General features: G+C 37.8%; 1 protein-coding gene across 1 annotated transcript in view; it reads right to left on the reverse strand.

Moving 5' to 3' along the window:
* The window catches only part of LOC122660173 (serine/threonine-protein kinase TOR), a 111,888-nt gene that overhangs the window by 29,860 nt on the left and 55,718 nt on the right, over nucleotides 1-26,310 (reverse strand). Inside the window, exons 15-42 of the mRNA XM_043855365.1 lie at nucleotides 25,479-25,609; nucleotides 23,786-23,888; nucleotides 23,522-23,704; nucleotides 23,360-23,452; nucleotides 23,238-23,273; nucleotides 20,942-21,040; nucleotides 20,748-20,846; nucleotides 20,481-20,643; nucleotides 20,236-20,360; nucleotides 20,070-20,122; nucleotides 19,435-19,558; nucleotides 19,148-19,333; nucleotides 14,406-14,558; nucleotides 14,180-14,332; nucleotides 13,523-13,594; nucleotides 13,237-13,371; nucleotides 12,799-12,860; nucleotides 12,512-12,609; nucleotides 7,153-7,262; nucleotides 6,901-7,074; nucleotides 6,749-6,814; nucleotides 5,481-5,549; nucleotides 5,281-5,391; nucleotides 4,746-4,886; nucleotides 4,513-4,638; nucleotides 4,236-4,401; nucleotides 3,936-4,150; nucleotides 1,453-1,659 (exon numbers count right to left, since the gene is read on the reverse strand). Coding sequence (XP_043711300.1) covers nucleotides 1,453-1,659; nucleotides 3,936-4,150; nucleotides 4,236-4,401; nucleotides 4,513-4,638; nucleotides 4,746-4,886; nucleotides 5,281-5,391; nucleotides 5,481-5,549; nucleotides 6,749-6,814; nucleotides 6,901-7,074; nucleotides 7,153-7,262; nucleotides 12,512-12,609; nucleotides 12,799-12,860; nucleotides 13,237-13,371; nucleotides 13,523-13,594; nucleotides 14,180-14,332; nucleotides 14,406-14,558; nucleotides 19,148-19,333; nucleotides 19,435-19,558; nucleotides 20,070-20,122; nucleotides 20,236-20,360; nucleotides 20,481-20,643; nucleotides 20,748-20,846; nucleotides 20,942-21,040; nucleotides 23,238-23,273; nucleotides 23,360-23,452; nucleotides 23,522-23,704; nucleotides 23,786-23,888; nucleotides 25,479-25,609 — 3,453 coding nt within the window. The remainder of the gene's footprint in view (nucleotides 1-1,452; nucleotides 1,660-3,935; nucleotides 4,151-4,235; nucleotides 4,402-4,512; nucleotides 4,639-4,745; nucleotides 4,887-5,280; nucleotides 5,392-5,480; nucleotides 5,550-6,748; nucleotides 6,815-6,900; nucleotides 7,075-7,152; nucleotides 7,263-12,511; nucleotides 12,610-12,798; nucleotides 12,861-13,236; nucleotides 13,372-13,522; nucleotides 13,595-14,179; nucleotides 14,333-14,405; nucleotides 14,559-19,147; nucleotides 19,334-19,434; nucleotides 19,559-20,069; nucleotides 20,123-20,235; nucleotides 20,361-20,480; nucleotides 20,644-20,747; nucleotides 20,847-20,941; nucleotides 21,041-23,237; nucleotides 23,274-23,359; nucleotides 23,453-23,521; nucleotides 23,705-23,785; nucleotides 23,889-25,478; nucleotides 25,610-26,310) is intronic.

The following is a 26,310-nucleotide window of genomic DNA, read 5'->3' on the forward strand; positions in this document are numbered from 1 at the left end:
TAAGTGATTTGGGAAGAGCAGTTGCAGCACCTATGCACCTATATTGTGACTACAAAGCAGCAATCAGCATAACTCATAATCCAGCTCATCAAAGAGAAACTGGAATCCCTTCTGTCACTACAGCAAATCAGTTAGCTGATGTATTTACAAAAGACCTCCATTGTAAAGTGTTTCACCCTCTAGTATGAAAGTTGGGCATACGAGATATATATGCTCCAACTAGACGGGGAGTGTTAATGGGTGTGTATTTGTCCAGGTTCAATGTATCTTGTGTGTACTAAGGTGGAGCTGAGTCATCTCCACCTAGCATTCCTTATCTGTAGTCTGATTTCAATCTATAAATAAAGTAGGCCTCTGTCCTCTAGTGACAAACTGAATACTCTGACATTCAACTTTTACCACATGAGTTGAGGATGATGTGGATAATATGACCACAAAATTTTGACTCAGCTGCCACATGGCAGATAAAAGCATCCCAGAAGGTCCTTTTGTTGATAACTCACTAGATGGGTTCGTTTAGAGAAAATGCACCCAAATGAAATATACAAAATTGTAAAGATAGCGTGCAATAGCCTATGAAAAATTTAACATAGAATGACAATAACACAGAACTAAACAAAGTTACAAGAAATCAACAAGAAGTACATAACTAATGTGGAAGTAAACAAAGCCTAAGTTCTATCACATATAACCATTGCAGAAGATACCAAAGGCCTAAAGTCTTTCACCTATTGAATGTCTAAAATTGAAAGGCAGGATTTGTTGCTTAATAAGATCACCCCTAACTGGACAGGTTGAACAGATGGAGTTTATGCTCTGTTTGTTTGAAGCAACCCAACCACCAACGCATATAAGCTCAAAAAAGGTGTAGAAAGGCAAAAAATTTAATGAAATAACAATAGGTGCCAGGCAATGAGGCATATGGTGGAAAATGGCAGGCTACAGAAATTCAATGTGATGGAGTGGGTATTAGTAGCTAAAGTATATTTATTTTAGAATGAAACTCCAAATCGACAACAACAATCTCAGCCAATTCATTTGAGCAATGCCTCACGTCTGAGTAAATGGCTAATAACAATAACAACAACAACAACAATCTCAGCCTTATCCCAACTTAATGGGGTCGGCTACATGGATCCAAACAAAACCCAGTATGGATGGGAAATGAGATGAGAAATGACTAAACGAAAATTGGTGGCAAATGAAAAATGGAAAAATAAAAGGAAAAATGAAGCCTGAAAGATAAAAGTAAGAGGAAAGAAGCCACTGCAATCACTCTACCCTCAAGAGCCAATGATTAAAATAATGCCCATACATAATAATATCAAGATGGAAATTGTTCTGACAAAAAAAAAAAGAAGCCATACATCATGTATCAAATTGCTCATGTTTTACATGATTTCTCATTTTGCAATCTAGAAAATATCACAAAGGAAATTATCCAAGGCAAACCTGTGGATGTGCACGTCCTATCCGCACTAAGAGAGATTGTATCAGTTCACGCACAGCGTGGTTATTTGAATGTATCCTGGCAATTATTTGAGGTAAAACAACAAGCCAAGTGTCGATATTAACATGAGAAAACCCTTTCTGCAGAGCCATTTGAACTTCAGTGGTAGCTCCATGGTTGAACCACAATGTAAGAAGTCGAAGAATATCCTAAATCCAGATGTAGGAAAATAAAGAATGTTGATTAGAAAGAAATCATAAATAAAACATATGCAAAAAATTTAAATAAAATACGTAACTAGGGATCACAACAAGAACAGCGAGAGTCACCAGATAACAGATAAAATTTGAAAGGCTACATTTCATAACAAATCAAATGCACGCAGAAATCTACAATAGATTCAAAAAGGAACTTTAACAGTCACATATGAAGAACTAAGCCTATTATAACATTACATGGGTTGGGCTTCTTACTATTTTGGGTATATTTGTAATGAGCCTAAAGATAAGGTCCAAATATGGGATGTTAAGGAGGTTTATGAATTTTCTTTAATTTAAAGGTCTAGGCCTTGTGAGACCCAGTAAGTAGCTTAGTTCAGTAAAAAGTTAGTCAGGAAATGTCTATTATTAAATAGTAGACTCAGCAATACAATATGTGTGGTATTCAGAGTTTTACTTAGTTTATAATTCCTATTTTGTTAGTAGAATAGTGCTAAACAGTCCCCGTTCTGGTTTTATCTTTAGCTAGCAAGTCATTGAGTTAGTTTTGGAAGTTTGTCTTTTTATTTAAATATATATGTTGTACTTGTAAGGTGTAGTTGATTGAGAGAAAATTTGAGCTTTTAGAGTAGTTTTGACCGATTACGTAATTTGTTAGCTGTGGCAAAGGTATCTCTCTAATCTCTTATCTCTCACTATCGATTCTTCTTCCACATTCTCTTCTTCTGCTTCTTCTCCACTATTTTTTGTTTATATCAACCACTGTCATATCTTGTTTCTCGTTCTAATCTTACAAATATTCTGTTTTTTGGTTTCAGTACCCTGCTTCTGCAACCATCTCATCTTCCGATTTTCTTTAGAAACTATTCCATTATCTATTCTTGGAATCAGATAACTTCTTTTTTTTTTAATAGATAGTGAATAAGACCAATTTACTTTTCTACTCTGGTTCTCATCTTTGCAGTTTCATCTCTTCTCAATATATCTGTTAAGTTTGTTATTCCTGTTCTGGAAACTTGACCAGAAATCAATCTGGGTCTATCGGCTGAACTTGCAGACCAATGAAACCAGGTTAACCAGAAATGCATGGTTCATTATATCTTAAAGTCTACAAGACCTGATTTCTAGTCTTCATTAGAGCTAGGGTTTGACAGCTATAAATTTTCTCCCATACAACCCTAAACCAGATCTCTGAAATTTCCAGAAGTTCTGTTAATTTTCTGCTACCTATCCATCCTATACTTCTGAGTCCTAGTTCCTTATAATCAGCCCATCACCCGCAGGCTATTTAGGGTCTTTTGATCCCAGCCAGCATCAAACTTTCAAAAGCAAAGTTGCTTCCAATTGCATAAATTAAATGCACTGTACTGATTAGGAGTAGAGATTTATAGAAGATGTTAAGACTCCAATAGACCAATACTCATTAGGAGAAGTGAGAAATAAAACCAGCATTAGAACCCAATAAAATCAATGAGTACTCATTCAAGCTTCCATCTAAAAGTTGAGGGAAATCAAGTTAACCCAGATACATAACTAATATGTTAGAAGATAAGGTCGACCCTCAAGTGTATTATCCTAATCATGTTCCTCTTCTTCTTTTCTTTCCCCTTTTTGTTGCTGTTGTTGGAAGGGGGTTGGACCATCAGACAATTCATACCGTATAATTTTTCTAAAAAAAAATCTTTTGATTGATTAAACAGTCAAGTATTTGAAATCATAGTAACAGGCAGACAACCATCTTGGGAATCTATGTAGTGACAAGATTCACTTTTACTGCCTGAACATGTAGTTTCCTTGCACCTCTCTTCCCCCTCTTTCATCTATGGGGTACACTGGTAAATACACAAAGATCACTCTCTGTTTCTAACAAAATTAACTTGAAATACTTATATTCAAATCATATATGGGGACAACCAAAGTGAGTGAAAAAGGCAGAGGATTCTAACCTCCAACAAAGTATGTATCTAATTGATAAACTGATTAAAAAAAAACACCAGATGTTTTGAAGCTATGATTGATACATTCACTAATTTCATAAGCAATCACCACTTCAAAAACTTGCAAAAATCACAAAGGGAGTAGGTACTTTATGGATAAAATACCTCCAATTCATGTTAGCAACTTGACATTTTAACAGCAGACTCCACATTACAAGAAAGCAACAATCACCCAAATTTGTGGCATGTTCAACTAAACTTAACAGCTAAACTTGCTGAGTCTAGACCAAGCTGCAGAGCAGGAAATATTCTTAAACCTGGATAGATTACCTGTAAACTATCATCTACACCTTTAGAAGTTGCCGCACATGCTATCGAATGAAAATATCCAGTAACTGCTGCTACAACATATTGCCCTGTAATAGCAGGGTAGCCTCTTAAAGTGTAATTAGACATCACTGCAGTATTGAATAGGGCCCATGTATGCCATGCTTTTGCCCATTCTTTTGCACACTGTGTGGCCTTCCGGAATGCCATAAGGATATCTACAAATGATACCAATCTATGTTCAGAAGAATCAACAATATAAAAAAGAAATCCAAAACTACAAGAGATCAGAACATTGACAACCTTGTATGGAATCATCATCCAATCCAGGAGAAAGTGCCCACTGCCAACTCCCAAGCTCCAGATAGACACGGGCAAGTAGGGGAACACCTGGGCTTGAGGAACTAACTAAGCCATTTGATGTCCCTAATGAAATGTTTAGCACAGTAGAAAGCTCTCTGGCCAAGTCCTATTGAACAAAGCAAATAGACAGTAAATTACTTGGGCAACGCTAGGTAGATGATTACAGCAGAAAGTGTCACCTCAAATGGTTTTGGAGAAAAAGATCTGTATTGCATACCTGCAGCCTAACAAATGCTTCTTTTCTCTTCAGATCTTCACCAAGAGACCACTGGTATTTCAAGTACGCAAACATCACTTGAGGTGGCCCACAATAAAGTGAATCCGGACAAGTTTCAGGATCATACTATATAACATACCAAAAAAAAAGAAGCACAATTAGACAATATAACAGAAAAGTGAGTTAACCAAATCTAGTATGTAAACAATCTGCTGGTAGTCCGAACTACTGACCTGTAAAAGTTTGATCAAAGTTGAACGAGCCTGACTGATCCGACCATTTTTTCGACAGAGAGAAGAAAACTTGAGCCAGGTTTCTACATCTTCTGTAGGAGGAAGCACAAGAGCTCGAACTGCTAGAAGTGCTTGCCAAACCTGTATAAACAAAGAGGCAGAAGGAATCATATGAAACCAACGCATTCCATGTTGAGACGAAATGATGCAGCAAAGAAGTCTGAATTCAGCAACCTCCCCCCAAAAAAAAAAAAAGTCGGCAAAGAATTTATGTGACTGCAAAATAAAATAATTGACCTTAACTACATACACCAATAGTAGCAAGGTACAACAGTCGGTCAATACAAATGACAAAAATATTTTGGGATAGCAAAAGGATGGATAACAAAAATAAATGGAATGGTACATTATTTATGACTATAATTACTCAAGCATCCATAAATTTTGGAATTTCAGGTCAAAAGGCAACAGCTATTTCAGGAGGAAATTTTTTTTTAAACAATTATGAAATTTTGAAGTCTAACAGCATATCCACCTCCACATTCCGCTTTGCTCCTTGTATGCGTTCAGTCCACATATTACGAATGAGAGCTCGCCTCCCCTCGGCAACAGAGCTACCCATTGGAAGGGTACAGTAATCGATGACCTGTAATACATCAAAAAATAGGTCTTCTCACCCATAAAAATGGTTCAAGTGTGGCAAGTTGATAAACAGTTAAATTAAACACCTCATACCTCTTCCAATTCAGACAGCTGCTGAACACGGACCATATTGCTATAAGCACGCTCATAGCTTTCAAGAACCTAAGCAAGAATAATGTAAAACTTTAGTGTACAAAATTGCCAGATACAAAGATGCTATTCTAAGACAAGAAATGCATATATGACCAAGTTTCTGAAGCGAGAAAAACCATTACAAGATGAACACAACCACAACTAAAGGAATAAATCAGCAAGCAACCTAAGACAGCATTCATATCCAATGACTTGCCATAAGAATATTAAATTGTGAGCAGCAGGACACAAGTAGCAGTTGTACAGAGAACTTTGAATACGAGATACAGAAAAATAAAGAAAGAAATATCTCAAGCATGGATGAAGGATGGAGCAAAAGAAGGGGAAAGAGCTGAGAATTCACGCAAAATAATTGCAGAACTCAAAAAAATGCAGTTGGATGTCAACTCTAAACAAAAGAAAACCTTAAGAGGTCCCTCACATGTTGTTATTAAATAGACGAATCCAAATAATTTCAAATCCACCATAATCTGTTTTGAAATGTCGATTTCTGACAACAAACTATTATTGGACATCCATGGGGAAAAATAATCAGTCAATGGATGACTAAAACCTGTTATTAAATAGGAAGACAATGCATATAGATCTTGATTGTAACTTTGTACACAAATGAGGCTCATCAAAAGGTGGGGTTACTTGAGTCAAGCTCAAACACTTTGGGGACATGTTCCATGGATCCCTAGAAAAAATTGTAGGCCAAGCAGTTTAATTAAAATGGCTTCATTAGTATTTATCACCAAGCGGGTGGTTGAAATCTATTAAAAGAAAATAGAAATACACCAGAGATCATAGACTTTCCAACAACTTTATAATGTAATTTGGTATCATTTCACTTGGCAATTAGTATTGCACTTGTTGAGGGCATAAGTAAAGCATGCTTTCATTTACTTTCTACCACTTGCTCACCCCCCCCCCACCCCCAACATACTTTTAACATATTACCTGGAGGTCCCTTATCCTGTGAACAGGAAGCATGGGGAGGGGAAAAAACAAACGAAGCATATGATATACGCTTGCGCTTTTAGAAAATAGAACCTGGCATGGGGATTTTTCTTGTTCAGTATTCAATAACCGAAAATTGAAAACTTTGACTTTTACCTTTGTTTGGGGGGGATGGGGGGAGAAGCTCCATGGATCGAAGTATTTTTCCCACTAGAAAACACAATTCTACCACAGAATAAGCTTGCAGGAGGGTCTAAGAAACTAACCAGCGCTGCAAGCTCCGTTGCCAAACACTTCCTTGCTCTCTCTACAAACTCTCGTGCTTCATCATACTGAAAAAAAAATCACAAAGACACCGTGTATAGGAAAAAGAATCATACAAGTGTAAGGCAAATCTATATATAAGAAACACCTTTACCTTTCCACGCCGAACTAACAGAACAGCCCTGAAGAAAGTACCATTGCTACTTCCATCACCAGTGGCAGCAGTGTTCCCCAGAATTCGAAGCTTGGTCTCATCACCATCATCAAGACGAGAAACATACTCAGCCATTTGATCCCACTCCCCCATGTTCCAAGCAGCACAAGCAGCCTGTACAGGAACATCATGTATGTAAGAAGCAGCAGCATGAAAAAGATTAGAGCACGGAACCAAAATTCCAAGACCAACCATTGGGGCCATTTCCAGTCGAGCTGCAGGCTCAGCAGGGGTCCAAAATTCCTTGCAAAGATTGTTAAACTCTTCCCAACGAGCCAATGCAGCAAGACATCGCATTCTCCCTACAAGAAAGGAAAAAAAATCAATCACGCACTAAAAATGTCAAGGATGAACAAAGAACTACCAGAAAACTACAACATGACCCTTATAATAATCAAGTGTACCCAAATATGAATGCGAATGTGAAAGTAAACTCATAGGGACAATAAAGTATTATTTTTAAGCTACAGGATTGACATGACATTTAGAAGGTATCATAGTTATCAAGGCTGCAAGGCAACAGCCACAACACCAACAAGGAAGATGGCAAAGCCGCCCACCTACGCGCCCAAGGCGACCAAGGAGCCTGGAGGCCTAGACAACGCCTTGATAACTATGGCATTTGCTTTGACATCAGACTTAAATGCTAGGGGAAAATCATCAAATTATTATTGGTATAAGGATTATAAATTCAAAAAGAGCATTCTACTTAAGATCATAAGGGGCCTTTTGTAAATGTCTGGTACATTCCATCCCTGCAGTGGTATCCATGTCTGTACAAGATGAAAGACCATTGGAAAAAGAATTTCATAAAACATTAAAATGTCTCAGAACCTGGGATCTGGTTGGCCCCATCTCATTCAGTTCAGAAGGATCATATCACATTTTCCTCCATGGGCATTCTAATACATGTATGTAGACTAGTCAGATGCACATGTACAATATGCATGGCATACTTTTTATGTTCATATGCACTACTACCTCCATCCTGCAAGGAAAGTCCTCCCAATTTAGCTGTCGAAATTCTTTGCTTATCAAACTAATTAAGAATTAAAATTATAAAATTTACCATTTTGCCCTCTGACAATGATGAGCGTATTCATTTATTACCCAATTTGACGAGAGTTTAGATAAGTAATGGAAGAGAAACATTGAAAAACGAGGGGGTTTTAATGCTTTAAAATCCAATCCTTAAAAACTTAAACCCTTAACCAAGTCATACGAATCCTACCAAATAGAGTTTACTGGACAGTGGCACAGTTTAGGTTGGAGATGATGGGGACAAAATATTGGGTTCTGGGGTCATACCTGAGGCCCCACTCAATAATAAGGCTGCGTTCAAGTAGAATAGGCAGATCATCTCTCGGAAGTGGCCAGATCTCTCATGTTTGCCATGTCTGTTCCACCTCATTTTTGGGGCGATGCTGTACTTCTGATAGCATATCTTATCAATCGGCTGCCCTATAGGATGTTGGCATCTCACTGCCCTATTGAAGTGTTATTGGGTTCGTCAACTTTTGTGGTGCCTCCCAAAGTATTTGGGTGTGTGGTCCTGCAAATTTTATCCCAAAGGGTTGCATTATATTTTTCTGGGTTATTCTACTACCCATAAAGCATACAAGTGTTTCCATCTCATGCCCCTCTTCAAGGGGAGTCAGCCAGTGAAGAGGTGCCTTTTACTTCTCTGGATGTGCCTACTGTGGAAGACATGCCTGTTGAACTCAAGGATGGTATAACGGGGCAGGAACAAGAGTAATCTCAACTCTAGGGGGAGTCTGGGAAATCTGACATCTTGAAGGTATTTACTCAAGGAACGTGGCATAAAAAAAAGCATGTTGATTTTACCACCACCACTGCTCCTAACCAATCGTTGCTACTTGGTCCAAGTTATTCTCTCATTCCTCCTGGTGAGTCTTCTTTGGATCCTACTCTAGATTTACCAATTGCTATTCGTAAACCACGTAGAACTTGTACTCAGCATCCCATTTCTAATGTCTTCTCTTACTCTCTCCATCTTTGCATGCTTTTGTTTCCTTTTTGGCTTATGTTCCCATTCCTAACACCTGGCAGGAAGCAATAGCTAATTTAAGATAGAAAGAAGCAATGAATGAAGAAATGAGAGCACTGGGAAAAAATGACACTTGCAACTTGGTGAGTCTCCCTCCAAGAAAGAAACCAGTTGGATGCAAGTGGGTCTTCGCAGTCAAACATAAGGCTAATGGAACAATGGAAAGATATAAGGCAAGGCTTATTGCTAGAGGATTCACTCAGACACATGGGATCGACAATCAAGAAACCTTTGCCCCAGTAGCTAAGATGAATACTGTCAGAGTCACGATGTGCAGCTAACCAAGGATGGGATCTTCAACAACTGGATGTGAAGAATGCCTTTCTTCATGGGGAACTCGAAAAGGAGGTATACATGCACAGCCCTCCTTGATTTGCTACTCGAGAAACTCAGGGCAAGGTATGTTGTCTCAAGAAAGCTTTATATGGTCTAAAACAGTCCCCAAGGGCTTGATTTGGTCGTTTCCATAGAGCCATGGTGTCGATTGGCTATGAACAACGTAATGTTGATCACACTTTGTTTATCAAGAAGAGAGGTTAGTGTATCATAGTATTGATAGTCTATGTAGATGACATTGTAATCACAAGAAGTGATGCTGATGAAATAAGTACATTGAAGAATTATTTGGGGACAGAGTTTGATATCAAGGATCTGGGAAACTAAGATACTTTCTCGGGATCGAGGTCGCTCATTCAGCTCAAAGTATTTTCCTCTCACAATGGAAGTATACCCTTGACCTTTAATCTGAAACAGTATGCTGGGATATAAGCCTGTAGATACCCCTTTGGAGTCAAATACTCACCTAAAAAGTAAAGATGGAGAACATGTTGATAAGGGCAGCTATCAAAGTTTGGTTGGTCGTTTTGATATATTTATCCCACACACGACCTGATATAGCACTTGCAGTTAGTGTGGTGAGTCCGTATATGCATGATCCTCATTCCACTCATCTAGAGGCAGCATATATGATCCTAAGGTATTCAAAGCCTACTCCCGGAAAAGGTGTTCTTTTCTCTCCTTAGGGTCACTTGCGAGTTGAGGTCTACAAAGATGCAAATTGGGCAGGATTTCCAGATGACAGGAGGTCTACCTCAAGATATTGTACCTTTGTTGGTGGAATCTAGTGACTCGGCGGAGCAAGAAGCAAAATATAGTTGCCCGATCCAATGCAGAAGCGGAATTTCGGGCTATGGCCCATGGTATTTGTGAGCTCATTTGGCTGAAAGGACTCCTCCATGATTTATGTGTAATGTAAGGCTAGAATTGCAAGCTAACTAACCCCAAATACCCACAATAATCCAACCAGTCAACTAACAATAAACCATAACAGCAGGGCATGAACTAGACCCAAAAATCAGATTTAGGGTTCAAATTGAAACTCAGATTTCAATCAAGTAATGGAACTGTAATCAAGGTCGAGTGCAGGCCTTGGGATCTTCAATAAAGCCACCAAGTTGGGGCGGATTTGAATTGCCAGAAACACTAGTATCAGCAGATCACCAAAATTAGAAGGTAGAGATTTGTGTGTAGAAACAAACCAGCCAGCAGGGTGGGATCACACTTGGATCGAGTGGAGTAGGAGCTGGGTAAGTCTTGTGCTCCAAATTTCAGCTTGTTGTGATGGCTGGTTGCTGAGATTTGAAGTAGAGTCAAAATTGGAAGGTTAGGACAGATCTTCCAAACCAGTGGATTTTAGGACACCAAACCAGGGATCAAGTGGGGCTCTTGAAGGTCTGATTCAGCCCTCCAAACCTCTGCTGAATATGAGCTATTGTTGCAGAGATATTGAGACTCAAAGTTGGTGGAGGAATCTGGACAGAACAGCAGAGCCATGGGAAATCAATGTCCTCCTTTGGCTTGATGCAGCAGAAACAGATCTGGACCTGAGAGGGGGCTCGATTCTAGTCTTCAAGATGCATTCCAGTAGTTGTAGCAGTCACAGGCAACAGCAGCACTATAGGGAATCGAGTAGGGCAGGGAAAGAAGGGAAAGAAGATAAAGGGGGAAAAGAATTCAGCTCTCTCAACCAGGCCTCTAATCCCATCATCCTCACAATAGAACAATAAAAATTGCACAAAGCAATCTCAAATCAACTTCATTAATCATGGGAGTTGGCTTCTAAAAGCTTTACATATAAATAGAGGGCAATAGCTTGCCTCTCAAGTTACACGAAAATAGAAACTAACTTGACAATGTTCTAAGATTAGCAACTAGAAAATAGATGGATTTACTGAAAAAAGAAACTAAATATTGTCTTCTAGAAATACAGCAGCCAGCTCTCCTTTCCTGTGAACCCCACTGGAATATTCTTTGTCAAAGTTGCAATAATGTGGTCCCCACCATGAGTACCCATCGGCCAGCAGATATCCTTGAAGAATGACAATAAGATGTTGACTAATATACCCCCTACGATCTGGGTTTGAGAGACCCAGCAACTCCCAGCCCAACTCAAGGGACGTTAGACCCATGGCCCAAGGGGTTGGTTCACCAATTGGCCAAGTGAACCAGCCCTTTTTTTATGCTTACTCCTAGCATAATGCTTGTCAAACATCAGCTTGCCTACATCAATGTGTTCCTGTTGAGCTGCATATGCATCCATACTGTGACAGCAAATCAGCAATAAGCATTGCTCAGAACCCAGTTCAACACGATCATATTAAGCATATTGAGATCGATCGTCAATTCATTAAGGAGAAGCTGGAGCAAAGAGCAATATGCATTCCGTTCGTTCAATCTAGTGATCAATTAGCTGATATCTTTACTAAGGGGACTAATAGTAGAAGTTTTTTTTATCTATTGTCAGCAAGTTGGACATGTTTGATATTTATGCACCAACTTGAGGGGGAGTGTTGTAAAATGGGTTTAAGGGCAGTATTTTTGTCCTAGGGGTATTTCTGTCCTTGTACCTATTCTAGAATGTTCTCTCATCTATTATAAATAAAGAGGGGCTGTGATCATAAAGTCACAAGCCATTATTCTCAAATCTCCACAACAACAACAAACTCAGCCTTATCCCAACTTAATGGGGTCGGCTACATGGATCCAAACAAAACAACGTAAGGAAAATTGAGTTCTAGACAAAAAAAGGGGAATGAAGAGATGAGAAGAGAGGGATGAGAAATGAAAAATGGAAAATGACATTCTCAAATCTCCACAGTTTCCTAAATATAATACATATTGTGGGGCTAGACCACGATAGGGATATTTTTCCAATTCCTATGGTGGCTCTCTATCTCTTTCTCTCTCTCAGTTCTCTTCTTTATTTCTTCCTCTCGTCTTCTTCTTCATAGATTCTAGTTGGTGACATTTGATTTTACTACAATACCAATTACGGTTTACACCCAAGCAGGAAAGCCAATATTGATAGTTCCTACGGTTAAACCACCAAAAACTACGATAAAATGATAAATAGTGTCGATAAACTACAATTAAACTAATCAGGTATGCACATTAGGCGATAAGACGACATAATCTACTACAAACCTAATGTAGCATCCAAAACAAGATGTGGAGTCGTCGCTTGAGACGCTTTAACAGTGTATGCCTTTAGAGCATCGTCCCATCGCTGCAGTTTTTCATACCTAATCAAAATCCAGGATATGAACAATTAGTCTCACCTGAAAAGGCAGTAGGAGAAGAGAAACTACAACAATACGAAAGAGATGCCCAAAATGCGCCGATACGTAACAATCATCCTGTATTTTATTTAACGATATACAAAAGAAAAAGAATTTAGAGTAATTATATGAAGTATCCATCGAAAAACTTACCACGACTCCTTCAGTTGAACATCCAAATGTTGCTGGGCATATGTCAGTATCCCAACTGCTGCCTGAGAAAACAAATTTTCATTAGTACATAGAGTGCACCAGCACACTACCAAATGTTTATGACAAAGATTTAAATGAAATTTTACAATGCACCAGCTTGTTAACTGAAACAAAATCGGTTCCTACAAAGAAAAATATAGAATCCTGGTCTCGTTCATGAAGTGGATGTGGATTGTAAGGATCGTGATTTAGAGGGGTCTGTGTTTCATGGCTGTATATGGCTGCTATTAACGGTTAGGGAAAAGTATTCTGGTCTTCCCGTCTTGGGATCGTGTTTTTTTCTATCCTCTCATTATTCTCTGATAAGTTCTTCCTCTTTCTTGCCTATCTCCCCCCCTCCAAACAAAAAAAAACAGAAGAAAAAGATGAATATAGGACCTCATGCTGGTGCAATTGATTATTTATGTGTATAAGAGCTTCCACCACAGCAACTGGATTTGCATCCATCTTTTTGGAGCGAGCACCTTCAAACTCCATTTCTTTGTAATGCAGAGCCTTTGCAAATGCTCGACACTGAAGGAAGGGATGATTCAATATTATAAATTTAAAAATAAAAAGAATCTTTTCAAAGGCAAAATAATCAATAGCATAGGCACTGAAATCCAAAACCCACTATAGAGGATCTTTGCTGAGTTTGATCAGTCGCACAATATGAAAAACTTACTTTTTCTGCAAGAGCACCAAGCAGTCGAATATCTATGGGTAGAGGTTTCTCATCATGTTCCATAAACTCTGCCTGTAAAGATACAGTAACAAAACCTCTTCATGGTGTCAAAATGTAATTCAAACATCCAAAGTTAAATGAATACTGTGAACTCTAGGCAATCTAGCCCCACATATAGCCAACTTAAGCCCTTTGGGTTGCAGAACAAAATTTTTTATTCTGAGTCTTCCCATAATTTTAGCTTCAATAGTCGGTCATTCATCAATCTGTTCATATTTACTTCAAATGGAGCAGATTTATCACCCTTACATGACTGAAAAGTTTGTCAGAATAATTATTATTATTTACAGCTAGCATTCTCTTTAAGAACTGAACGTTATTGCTAATTTCAGCTGTCATGCTTCGGAAATATGATGTCAATATAACCAGTAATTTTAAAAATAATAACACCATAAAGTTGTGCCATTAAATTACATAGCAACTGCCAATTAGCTTAGGTGCATTTGGGCACCCATTCTTTCTTACAATATGTGTAGGTTTAAGTGACTTGGTACCTAGTTAACTCTCAAGACCTACCTGGGTAAGAGAAGAAATAAAGTAACGTGTTAACACATTTTAAGAATGTGGAAAGATATTCATTCAAGCAGAAAGATTTACCAAATTAAGCAGTGTTGCTAGAATTTCTGGAGGAATATTTGGAGAAGAAAATGCCATCTCTAAACTCCGAACTAGCTGTTGCTGATTACTTTCATTCAGTTGTGACCAACAACTAACAAAACCAGCGGCGAACAACTCCCGCCCAACAAAAGGCTGCGAATGTGTAAGATAGAATTGAAGGCTCAGTGAAGATTTAAGTAATAAAAGTGAAAACAGCTTGTCACACCTGCAATTGTGCAAGCCTTGCACAAGTTCGTAATGCTGGGGAAGGAGATTCCTTGAGAAGCTCAATGCTAAAATGCCTCATCCATTCTGCCCAATCTTCCTTAGTACTGCGCTGAGAGGCCTCCCCAGCAGTCCGCAGTCGACCATCATTAACCTAAAAGAAACTTGCAAAAGATATAAATAATCCTGGCTCCAAAGCAAGAAATGACAAGAAGAAATCAAATTACTCAAACAACTGGCTTGTTGTCCACTATCTATAATCCAGGTTGTATATGAGATTCTCTAAAGAGCTTTTGGTTATTAAACTGAAAAATGCCAAATACAAGAAACAATAGTGAATAAGATTAAACAGTCAACTTTCTCTTACACGTAAGAACCCAAAAGAGAACCATGAGTTTTCTACTTCACCCATTATTCATTTGGCAAATATCATCAAACATAAAGGTTCAATCAATGCCTGGAACCAAGCTAACCAGCAATACCTTGTTAGAATCGACAAGTAACACTGAAGCTTGCCAAAACCCAAAAAATAAAGGGCAGAAAATTAGAGAGAGAGAGAATCAACTCAGCAATACCATTAAAAATAACAAGAATCCAAGCTTCTGACCTTTATAATGCTTATATAAGAAAAACCCTACTAAGAACCAATCGTCACCGTCTATTCTAATGTAATCTGATGGCAAGTATATAAATAAAAGACTAAAATAACCTTGCTAAAACTCTTAAACTAACTAAGCATCCAAAGTAGGAATCTCGTTGCAAATTAGCATCCCTTCAATAAACCATCATAACTTTCCTGATAGAACTCGAAATTGAAAGATGCTGGTGATGCAGGAAAATTACAAAAGGGAGCATATTTTAGCGGAAATAAGCCTTAGGAATCCTTTTTTTAGATAATATATATATATATATATATCCAGCCATTCAGGCACACGGATTTATAAAATATAGCTTTCAATTTTTGTGAAATTTTGCTGCTGTGGATTTAGTACTGACTGCTGTGGATTCAGTGGTGTTACTTGGTGGATTCCAAGTGAAAACTAAGGTGGATTCCTTAGTGGAAGAGTAGATTCTCTTCACTGCATAGTTCTCAAGGAGACAAGGTGACCCAAGGCGGTGGAGGGGAGCCTAAGCACTTAGGCGACAAGGCTCCCTAGGAATGTATGAGTGGGTTAAACCTAGAAACTGATGTTCAGGGTCATATTGCACAATTGAATTACATAATCAAGGTATTGCAAAATCACATAAGCACAGAATTACAAAATCAGTGAATCACATAATCACAAAACTACAGTCATATAATTGCATAACATATACTAACAGATACATTGCATAACTAATACTAAATATCAATGCCATCGAAAAAAATATAGAATTTATTTTTTTCGATGGCATTCATATTTATTATTAGTTATGCAATGCATTTGTTAGTATTCCAGCAACCATAGAATTTTAAATCATGGAATTATAGTAGTAGCAGCCAAAGCCACCGGCCAACACTTGCAGAAGCCAGCCAGCGAGCCACCACTACTGCCACAGCCATAGAAGAAGGCGGCAAAGGATGAGGAGAGAAAAAAAAAACACAACACGGAATAGAGAAGGGAAGAAGAATGAGAAGAATAAAGAAATAAAAAATATGCAGGGAAAAAGAAGTTTTCAGGGAGGAGTGCCGAAGTGCCACCAGAAGTAGCCACTCAAGCATCCGAAGAAGCATTAGAAGCAAAAAAAGAAAGAAAACAAAAAGAAACCAGGAACCAGAAGGAGAAGAAGAGGACTCCGGAAGAAGAAGAGAAAAAAAGGGAGGGGGAAATAGAGAAGAGGAGGCCGGTAGAAGCAGAAAAAATGAAACGAAAAATAGAAGCCAGAAACAGGAGGAGGAAGAAACATACCTGAAAGAACCTACCTGGCAGCGGCATCTATGTCGATTGCAGCAGAGGAATCTGCGTCGGCATCGAGTTCCATTGAGTTCCTCTTCTAGTACTATTTTCTTTTTGACTTCGTCTTCGATGCCCTTGGGTGTTTTAATAACCATGTATGATAAAGTGAAATGCAGTGTAACTTAATAGTGTACACAACCAATCAAAAAACTAAATGGGGTATCAATTTGATTTTTGTTGATACATATTAACAATTCTATACATAACAGTGCATTGAAATTATATACACTGTCCACTAAAAATGTTTTAAAAAAGCATCAAATTAATATGTTAAAAAAAAAGAATTCCACACAAGGCACCCACCTTGGTGAGTTTGTGAAAGGTGGTTAACCACCCAGCCCTTATAAACCCGCCTCAAAGCCTAGGCGGCACCTTGACAGCTATGCTTCACTGATTTTTGGTGGATTCCTGCCCCATTATCCTATTTTTCCATCTGTTCTTTTATCGTTCTCTGTTTTTTCTGTGTCATCCAAGTAATTTCAGGTCAGAATTCTTAACCCTATTACCTGTGGCTATACTGTTCTAACATATCTTCAGGTTCTGCCTTCAGGTTTGCTTTTGATTTTGAATTCTAGTTGCTATATTCTGCTCAAATATGATTTCAAGTTGCCTCATTATTCTCATATTTAACTTCAGTTTTAAAAAACCCCAAACTTCTAGTCGAATTCTGATTTCCTAGTTAGAATAAAATTCTGCTTATTTTCAACTCCGATTTATTTGGCTGAATATGACCTCAATTTATTGCTATAACCTATGAGCAAATCTCTCACTAAACTCTGTTTTGAACTCTTAGCATTCTCTTATCGGTTCTGCAGTTTTTAGGTTCCCTAGTTGCAGTAGATTTGCTTCAGATTTCACAATCCAACCATCACGTTTTGATCAAACTTTGCAGCCCTAATCTACATGCTAAATTAACCCATCAACTACAGTTTCAGACCTATCTGACCTGAATTGTTCATTGACTTTCTCTGTTTCCATCCTATTGTTCCAAACCCACCTGCGATCCTGTTTGAGCTAAATTCCAAGTTTCCAACTGGATTTCCCTGGTTTGAGTTTAATCTTCAATTCATAACTTGTTCTCGTTGGATAGGTAACTTATAATAACATTTCAGACTACCAAAATCACACAAAATGGACAATTTTTTACTACCCAAAGTTAACCCTAGAGAAAAAATTACATGCTACTGCTGCTGCTACTTCAACTTCTATTCCTTGCCATTGATCTGTATTCATTTGGCCACTTAGCTTTAATCTTCCATCAATATCATAGAAACCTTTTGTTTATTTTCTCCTACTAACCAGACATATCTCCACAACCTCATTGATTTCTTACATCATACATCAGATTTCAAACTGCTGTGGTTCCTTGGAACCATCGAGTGGATGTAGGTACTTTGATGCAATCTGGTTTGCATCAAGCCTTCTGATACATGGTAAGGAAAAGAAACATTTTTCTCACCCCCTCCATTTGATGTTATGCAAAGTATGTCACATCAGAAACATATATGCTTGTCGTGTGATGTCTGCAGAGTTCCAAACGAGAGTGAAGATTGAAGTAAACTCCAAGTCTAAATAGAGGGTAAAGACTGAAGGAACTTGAATCCTTAACGGGTATTCTTTCAAGACTGCATATTTGTTCCTTTTTCATTTCCTTTCTTTATAAAAGCAACAAGATATGGAATTGATAAAAGAATATATTAGGTACAGACTGAAGACCTAAAACTAGACTCACAACTAGCATGAACACAACAAAAACAAAGATTACTTGTCACAAAAGGAACATCATTCCCAAAACAGATCCTTGGCCTCATAAGTCCTAGCTTAGTCCTCAAATTGAGTTTAACCCTCCATCAGAAGTATTCTTCCATAAACAAGTGGAAGGAGATGACCAAGCTAAAGGTCTCCAATATCTCACAATAGAATAAAGTCAATATATTTTTTTTTACAGTCATTGAAACCAATTGCCCAATGAGTTATTACCGGCATGACATCAAAGTACGAGGAACAGAAAGTTTCTCCCAGACGTCCTCAACTCCTCGTTTTCATTTCTTCCCACACGGCCACACCCACCAGTTAGCATGAGGGAGAACTTCCACTACACACTTCCAAAATGAGCATATATTGTTTGAATATGGAAACAAAAGAGCTGGAGTAAAAAGGGTTTAAATTTTAGGCATGGCTTATCCCTAAGTAAATTTAAAATAAGGAAGGCCCACTGGAGTACGAACTACGAACTCAGAATCTTTAATCATGCTCTCAAGTCTCAATGTTGTACCAACATGGTCTGGGAGTAGTGCAAAAGAGAACTACCTTATACGATATTACGATGTTTTAAGCAATAAAGTTGTAAAATATTGCCTGATATGTAATCCCAACAGCAACAAGAATGTGAAATGCATAGAACCTAAGTCCAGTTCAAAGCTGGAAGCATACAGAAACTATCAAAGAGAAGACATTTCTTACCACTAATGACAATAGAGATAGCAGAGATTACCAAAATTACATAATTTACCACTTGAAACAATAATTACACGAGCACTGGGAGAATAAGACCTCAACTCCAATAACAATCATGGACTGAAGAAAGCCCAATGATTTGCTCAATGACAGAGTCCAAACTACAACATTCACAACTCCAAATCTTTGAACAAACAGAAGGAATAGCATAATTCCTATTTAGGTTATCCATACACTGATGAAAGTGATGAAAGCATATCTCGAAGTCCATTTTTGACATGGCTGGGATCATTCAACAGGGTATCTACAGAAAATTGTAAAAAAAAATCAAATAAAGAAAATAAACTACCTGGTGGCTTCTGAGTTGCTTGTGAATCTCAGACCCTTCCTCGTATGGGTCATGGTCTACATCATTTAAGGGATCACTAATAACATCAACAGGATGCCGACGAGTCAATTTTTGTGCAGGGATACTCCCTGAAATGAGTGGCTGACGTCTCTGTAACCGACTTTCAATTTCCTCAAACTCCTTGTGCTGGAAAGAAAATTGTGTCATTCAACACCTCCATAATAAGCTGGAAGTCAACCAAAAAATTAATGACAATAAAAATGATAAAATAAGGTAAAGTATGAGACCCGCAAACGATATTTCAACAATAATTTGTGGATTGATGGGATGAAAATGGTAAAATCCTCCCCAAGAGCATGAGCCAAACAGCAAAGGGAGTCAACAGCATCCTTTCGAAGCTCATCATTCTTTCTGCAAATTGAAATACTTAAACAGTGGACGTGTAGAATAAAGAAGACAACCAAAAAAGAACAAGATTAAAGGACAAAAAAACATAGAATATATAGGATCAGTAGACACAAATGCATACCCATTTACATACAAAAAAAAAAAAACATAGACACGTGTGCAAGACAAACAAAAATCTAATTTGCACATCATGTCATAGGAAGAGGTGGGATCCAGTCTAGTATAAACTGGATGAAAAAGAACATTTGTTAGCAATGAACCCGTAACACATCAAATTTGAGTAGTTGAGTATCTGATAAGCATATTTTGGCAGAAAAACATATACAAATCAGGTCCACAGTCCCTGACACTTTTTGACATTTCAATCACCCATTGGTAATGGGATTTTTCCCATCCAGTCCACACCCAACAAGATCCAGACTAATAAAAAAGCACATTAAACATAAACATAAACTGTATTCATGGTAGTTCCTGAATCAAGAAAAGAGTTTGTCAGAGAATAGAAATAACTGACCCATCCAAGACAAGCTTCAAGTGATGAACAAGAGATGATATGTGACCAGTAACCTGAAATAGTTGAAAAGAATAATAATCATTAGAATGGAGAAAGAAAAATAAAATTCTGAAATCATAATCCTTGTTTAGTCCAAATTAATAGCATATAGAAGCTAGATATCAACCTGCACACGAGGGATCAGCCTCGTAAGAGTCTTAATTCCTGCACGTCGTATATCCACCGAAGCATCCACCTTAAACAAACGTATAAGTGCAGGAAGAAGCAGATGCATGTGTTCATCCAAAGTTCCTACATTGTGAATGTTTTATGAGAACTGCCACACTGTTTGTTATACTTCACATATAGGGGAAATAGTTAAGATAGACGTGAATAGACACAGAAACAAAACCAAAGTTGAAGAGTACGAACCACCAAAGACTTCAATGGTATGCAAAATATGAGGAACATAAGTGTAATCATTGCACCGTTCTGCATCAATCAACACTTGAATACAGCAGGGAAGAATATCAGGAAGATATGTTCGGAATTCATCATTGAGAGCCAGACAAAGTTGTTCCACCAGGTGCAGAATCTGCAAAGAAGATATTTTCCAAGCAAGAAGATACAAGATGACCTCAATAAAGTTTAAGCCAAAAACAGCTGGTAGTGTGAGAAAAATAACTATGCCACACTTACAGGAGAGCCATGCACAAGGCGGTTAGTAGCTGGCAAACTGAATGAAGACCACAGTTCAGCTATAAGAGAGAGCAACTCCCCCAAATATTTACGGATATGCTGCAGATACAACAAAATCAATATTCTTGGAATGACTCCAACAGTCAATGAATCTATGACTAGCTGAAACAAGCAACAATAACAACAATTAATACCTGGCGCACAATAGATACCAGGGTTCCTAGCTTCCATGTTATAAACTCCTTCAGCCCATCTTCACAGTTGCGAACGGTGATGAAAAGATCAGGCAGAACCTATAGACATGGACCAACTATCTCAACCACATTCAAGAATAATCATATCTCATCAAGTGCAGCAGTAATCACACCACCACCAATTTCAAGTGAACAAAAAAAACTGAAAAATAGAAGTTAAACTACGGTCCACAAAATGTGCAGTGGATGACTGAAAAAAAGGTATTCTATAAACATTTAGACATAATCAAATTGCATAATTTGCCAACACTCGGCTTCCTGGAATGCTTGGCACCAAAGCTAAATTATTACACCAATCCGCTACAGCACCAGACAAGAATCAGCACTTCAAACCTTGACATCGTCTATGTTTCAAAACATCCACCGCAGCACCAGAGATAACCCCAACCCCCTTTTGATGCAGATTCATCACGGAAATAGCCTTGTTTTATTAGGAATAAATCTAGGGTTGGGTTCTATAGATGTTGGGCCTTTGATCCCTTAGGTTTCTATGTAATAGGCCACTTTTATGAGCCTAAAATATGGGTAATTAGGTTGTGTACGGGATTCCTTACTTAGTTTTATTTTTGTGTAATTAGTGGTCATGTGATCACTTAAGTGATCATGTGACTTGGTTAAGTGGTCATGTGACTAGTTAAGTGGGGCTGGATTAGGACTCTATAAGTCCAGCCATGAGTCTATTTTCTTTGTTATTTCACTTTCCTAGTCAGTTTAGGTTACCTTGTAGGTTAAGGATTGGGTTAGGCCTTTCCTTTTTAGTGTAGGAGTCTATTTTTTAGTCTTTTCTATAAGATTGTAAGGGGAGCAAGTATTGAACACGAATTTTGATAATGAAAAGGCTTTTTGCTGCTCTCTTCCATTGAAGATTTGTCTTGTGTTTGATCAAGGCTGGAGGGATTGGTGTTTAATCCAATCGACACCTTGTGGTGGGAAGTCCGGGTGGTTCGTTGGTGGGATTGGTGTTTGATCCAATCGACACCTTGTGGTGTGAAGCCCGGGTGGTTCTTTTTAAGCTCTTATTCAAGTTTCTTGAAGATTTCTTTGAAGTTCTAGTTAAAGATCCAATTTTTATTCAAGTTTCATCCTCAAACAAGCTGCTGCCAAGAGTAATCTGCTACTACAGTAAGTTTGAGACATCCCCATCCCCTACAATTCTTCTTCTAATCCTCTCACAGCCCAAACCCTGGAGTTCCACTTTTTGCTTTCACTTTTCCCAAGACCTAAATCCTGCCCAGACCAAACCAGCCAGCAAAATCCCTCCTTTTTTGGATTGAAATCTCCTCTCACCGTGAGGAAAACTCGATCCAAGTTGCTCCCTTATCTGACCATCATAAACCCTAAAAATCCATCTTTTCCTCTTTTCAAAACCCAAAACCCTAACCCTAACCCTAACCTTGCTGCCCATTCAAGTTTACACACTTCCATCCATGAAGACAGCTTTGGATCTTCACTAATAGACTCCCCTACCTTGACTTGACATAACCCATACATTAAACCCTAACCCTAATTTCACCAAAAACCTTATTTTGGCCTAGCCGATTCACGTGTTCATAATAGTTCCTGGTTGTTTGGCTCCTAGTTGGTCCTCTACCAATCTAGGATACATTACCTTTGTACTTCCTAAAGTGAGATTCTCATTTGACTTCTCTGTTATCCATCTAAATTCTAGAACGATATCACAATTATAAATTCTTACTTTCTATTTTGGGTCAAAAATAAAAAGACCTTGTGCTTATAAATCTAACAAATTTGTTCACATTATGTTGCATCCTTTGCATTGAAAGAAACTTCATTAGAAATAAACAATATGGACAATGGGGAGATGGACCTGTAAAAAGAAGCAACATTAGTATGGAGAATGTTTTGTTTTGCTGTTTTCTCATGTACATAGATGGACAAAACGTTGAAGCTAAGGAACCTTTGGTGCGTAGGGTTGGAAGGAAAGCAATGAGAATGGTTTCTTCTTGGATGTCCGCTGTCCCCAAGTTCAGGAGACACAATGCTTGCAAGCTTCTACTGTGTCGCAAACTTGAGATGAATTCACAAAGGGGTGGGGGGGTAGCAGAATAGATTGTTTTGAATCATCTAGAGGGCCCTTAAACTGTAAGATTTCTGTACAGCATACTTGTAAATGCTGCTTTTTTTTATTAATACAATCCTTAATTTGAAACGAAATAACAATAAAAATCAATATAAACTGGGGGAACCTCAACTTTATTGGGATATATGTGCTTACCTTAGGCAAGTATGGAACACAACCGAGGCCCATTGACTAATCTCGCAAAAGAGGAAATAAGGAATCAAAAACCCACAGTTGAAAAGAATAATATACACGTAAAAAACTAAAGAAAATGATACCTTGAATATGAACATAAGAGATCCAACCACTTTTTGATGATAACTTGATAGTGAGGGATCACGAAGGATACGCATAAGAGAATTGATGGCAACCTGCAGCAAAATATCAATACTGAAACAAGAAAAGATGACAAGAGGTGCAATGTCCTATTAAATAGTTACCGTAGAGAAATAATCCTCAGATGTTGCAAAAGATGGCCAAAGGTCTGTAGGTAACTCATCCATAGACCGAATATGCTGACCAGTGTCACTAGCTGCACGTGTAACCTCTCCATGTGATCCTGGCAATCTTTGCTGGTTTTGCTTGTGGACATGGGGATCCAAGGCACCCATTATTCCTAAAACCTAGTGAAGAGACAGAACAAGTTATATACGGAAACAATACGAGGAAAGCAGCACAAAGCATACCACTTCATAAACAAGTACCTTTAGTACTTCTCGTCTAGTAGACCATGCCAACTCGCCATTCAATAATTTCAAGAGTAGACCAAGTAACTGTGGGTATTCAATATATGGAGCAATAACATACCTGCCAAGAGAAAAATCAGTCTGCAACCTAAAAATCAAAGAAAAACTTTTTTTCCCTACTGTTCCGATAAAAACCAAAAAAGCAGTAAAAAACAAGGATTTCATGGCTGGGAAATTTTCTCCAATCAGCAGCTGATAATTCAAATTATCAGAACTCTCTCCTAATACAAGGTTATGCAAATAAATAACATAAATGGGCATATTTTAATGGAATCAAGTCTTGGATTGGATTCTATACATGCTGGACCTTTGGTCCAATGGGTTTTTATTGTAATAGGCCACTTTAATGCACCTAAATATGGGAAGGAGGGATGAATACAGGATTTACTTTATTAGTTATTCTAGTGAGAGTCTATTCATTATTTTAATTATTATTAAAGTGTTTTAGTTAGGTTGAATTACGTCTCTATGAATCCAGCCTTGTTTAAAGTTGTTTCCCTTTATTTTAGACTTCAAGTTTTAGTAGCAGTAGACTACCTCCAAGGTAAGCTATTGGCTAAGGAGTTTTAGGCCTAGTTTGAATCATGTTTTTTTGTTTCTATTTAAGCATATGTAAGGGCTATGCCTCCATAAAAATTTGAGTAATGAAAACCAGGCTTGTTGCCAATCAGTTGTGTGGTGATTTAGATCCATCCTTAAGTAAATGCATATTCTTTTACCAACTAGAGCAGAAAAGGAACAGGGTCACATCCTATTTCTATACCCACACTTTTGTGGAATAAGAAAACTAAAATTATATTTGGTGTCATGAAAGTATATCATGACTGGTATAGATTGTGCACATCTGCAGGACAAGCTGAATGGGTGTGAGCAATCCAAAGAGTTTGAGGCCAATTCCAGAAATGACTTAAGGGGTGAGCATTTTGCAACTGTAAGGGTTTAAATACTGATATATATATATATATATATATCAATACCTTTTGTTAACCAGTTCTAAGGTTTATTTTGGTATACAGGTATAGCCAATCCAAATAATATCTATAATTTTATATATATACACACACACACACACACACACACTTTTATATGCTTCTTTTGTAATTAAAATTAAATATGTTACATGGCCAACTAAAAAAATAAATCTAACCATGAATTATGATAATCTGATGCAAATGGCTCTTAGCACTGCAATATTAGAAGAAAAACCTTAAGTTTAGTAACAAAAACATCAAAAGCGTCAATTTTGCTACTGACATGTAATTATATGAATACTATTTCAGACATAATTATAGTATCAGAGAGAGACCTATGAAAGAAGAGGCTACAAAAGATACAATAGAGGAGGGGTAAAAGAGAGCTTCAAACACCAGAAAAAAAACAAGTGGAACATTAATCAGCCAACCTCAATCCTTAAGAGCAAAGATACATCAACATTCAAAACCTCACAGAGATCCGTGTCCATGCAAATAAGAATGATATTAACATCAAGTCACTCCTACATTGACCCCACAAAGGACCCAGCTTAATATATGCTGGAGATCAAAAAGAACAAAGAGCAAGTGCTAGAAAAATTCAACTTATACTCAATTGCATTAAATGGCTGGTTACATGACAATACAAAGGAGATCTACATATAAGTTACGTAACATACCCAGTGCTTTGGACAACTTGACCAAGAGTTCCTACAGCCACTTCACGTTTAGTAACAGCAGCACCATCCATCAAAGCATCAACAATTAAGGGCATGAGTTCAGGAATATACTCCCTCATTGCAAAACCACCCTAAACCAAAATCAAAATCAGAAAGTAAGATTTCTCACTTGGTCAACAAGCTTAAAAAAGGAATAACTTAAAAAAAAACACACACACACACAATTAAGGCTGCATACCTTACCAATGTAGGAGTGACAGGTGCAATGGTAAGGTTGCTCCATTGTGACCAAGTGGTCACGGGTTTGAGTCTGGAAACAGCCTCTCCGCAAAAGCAGGGATAAGGCTGCATACATTATGACCCTCCCCAGACCTCGCAGTGGCAGGAGCCTCGTGCACTGGGTACGCCCTTTAATAAGGGTATTTTTGTAAGGTAATCTCTTGAAGTTCTAGCTTCTTATCAGGATAAGTTTTAGCCACTTATAGTGTAAGTAACGAGTTAGTTGTGACACAGGTAATTAGTTGCTAATGATACAAGTAATTAGTTGCTAATGGTACAAGTAATTAGTTGCTTAATACATAAGGAATTAAGGCTTATGCGTTATGATCTTATGGATAAGTTACGGAATGGGAAGTCCCATGCTTGTATAACGGCTTTACGCGACATTTTGTAAGGATGTTTTTTTGAAATGAGAAGGTTTCTGTTGGTGAATGAATGTTCCATAGAGCCTTAACGTTCAATTAGTGCTAGAGTTATCAAGTAAGCAAAAGCTCTTCTACAAACTTTCTTTTTCTATTTTCTAAAGGTTCACAATATTTTCTTGATCTTGCTT

The sequence above is a fragment of the Telopea speciosissima genome, chromosome 4 (assembly GCF_018873765.1).
Source record: "Telopea speciosissima isolate NSW1024214 ecotype Mountain lineage chromosome 4, Tspe_v1, whole genome shotgun sequence".
NCBI classification, from domain to species: domain Eukaryota; kingdom Viridiplantae; phylum Streptophyta; class Magnoliopsida; order Proteales; family Proteaceae; genus Telopea; species Telopea speciosissima.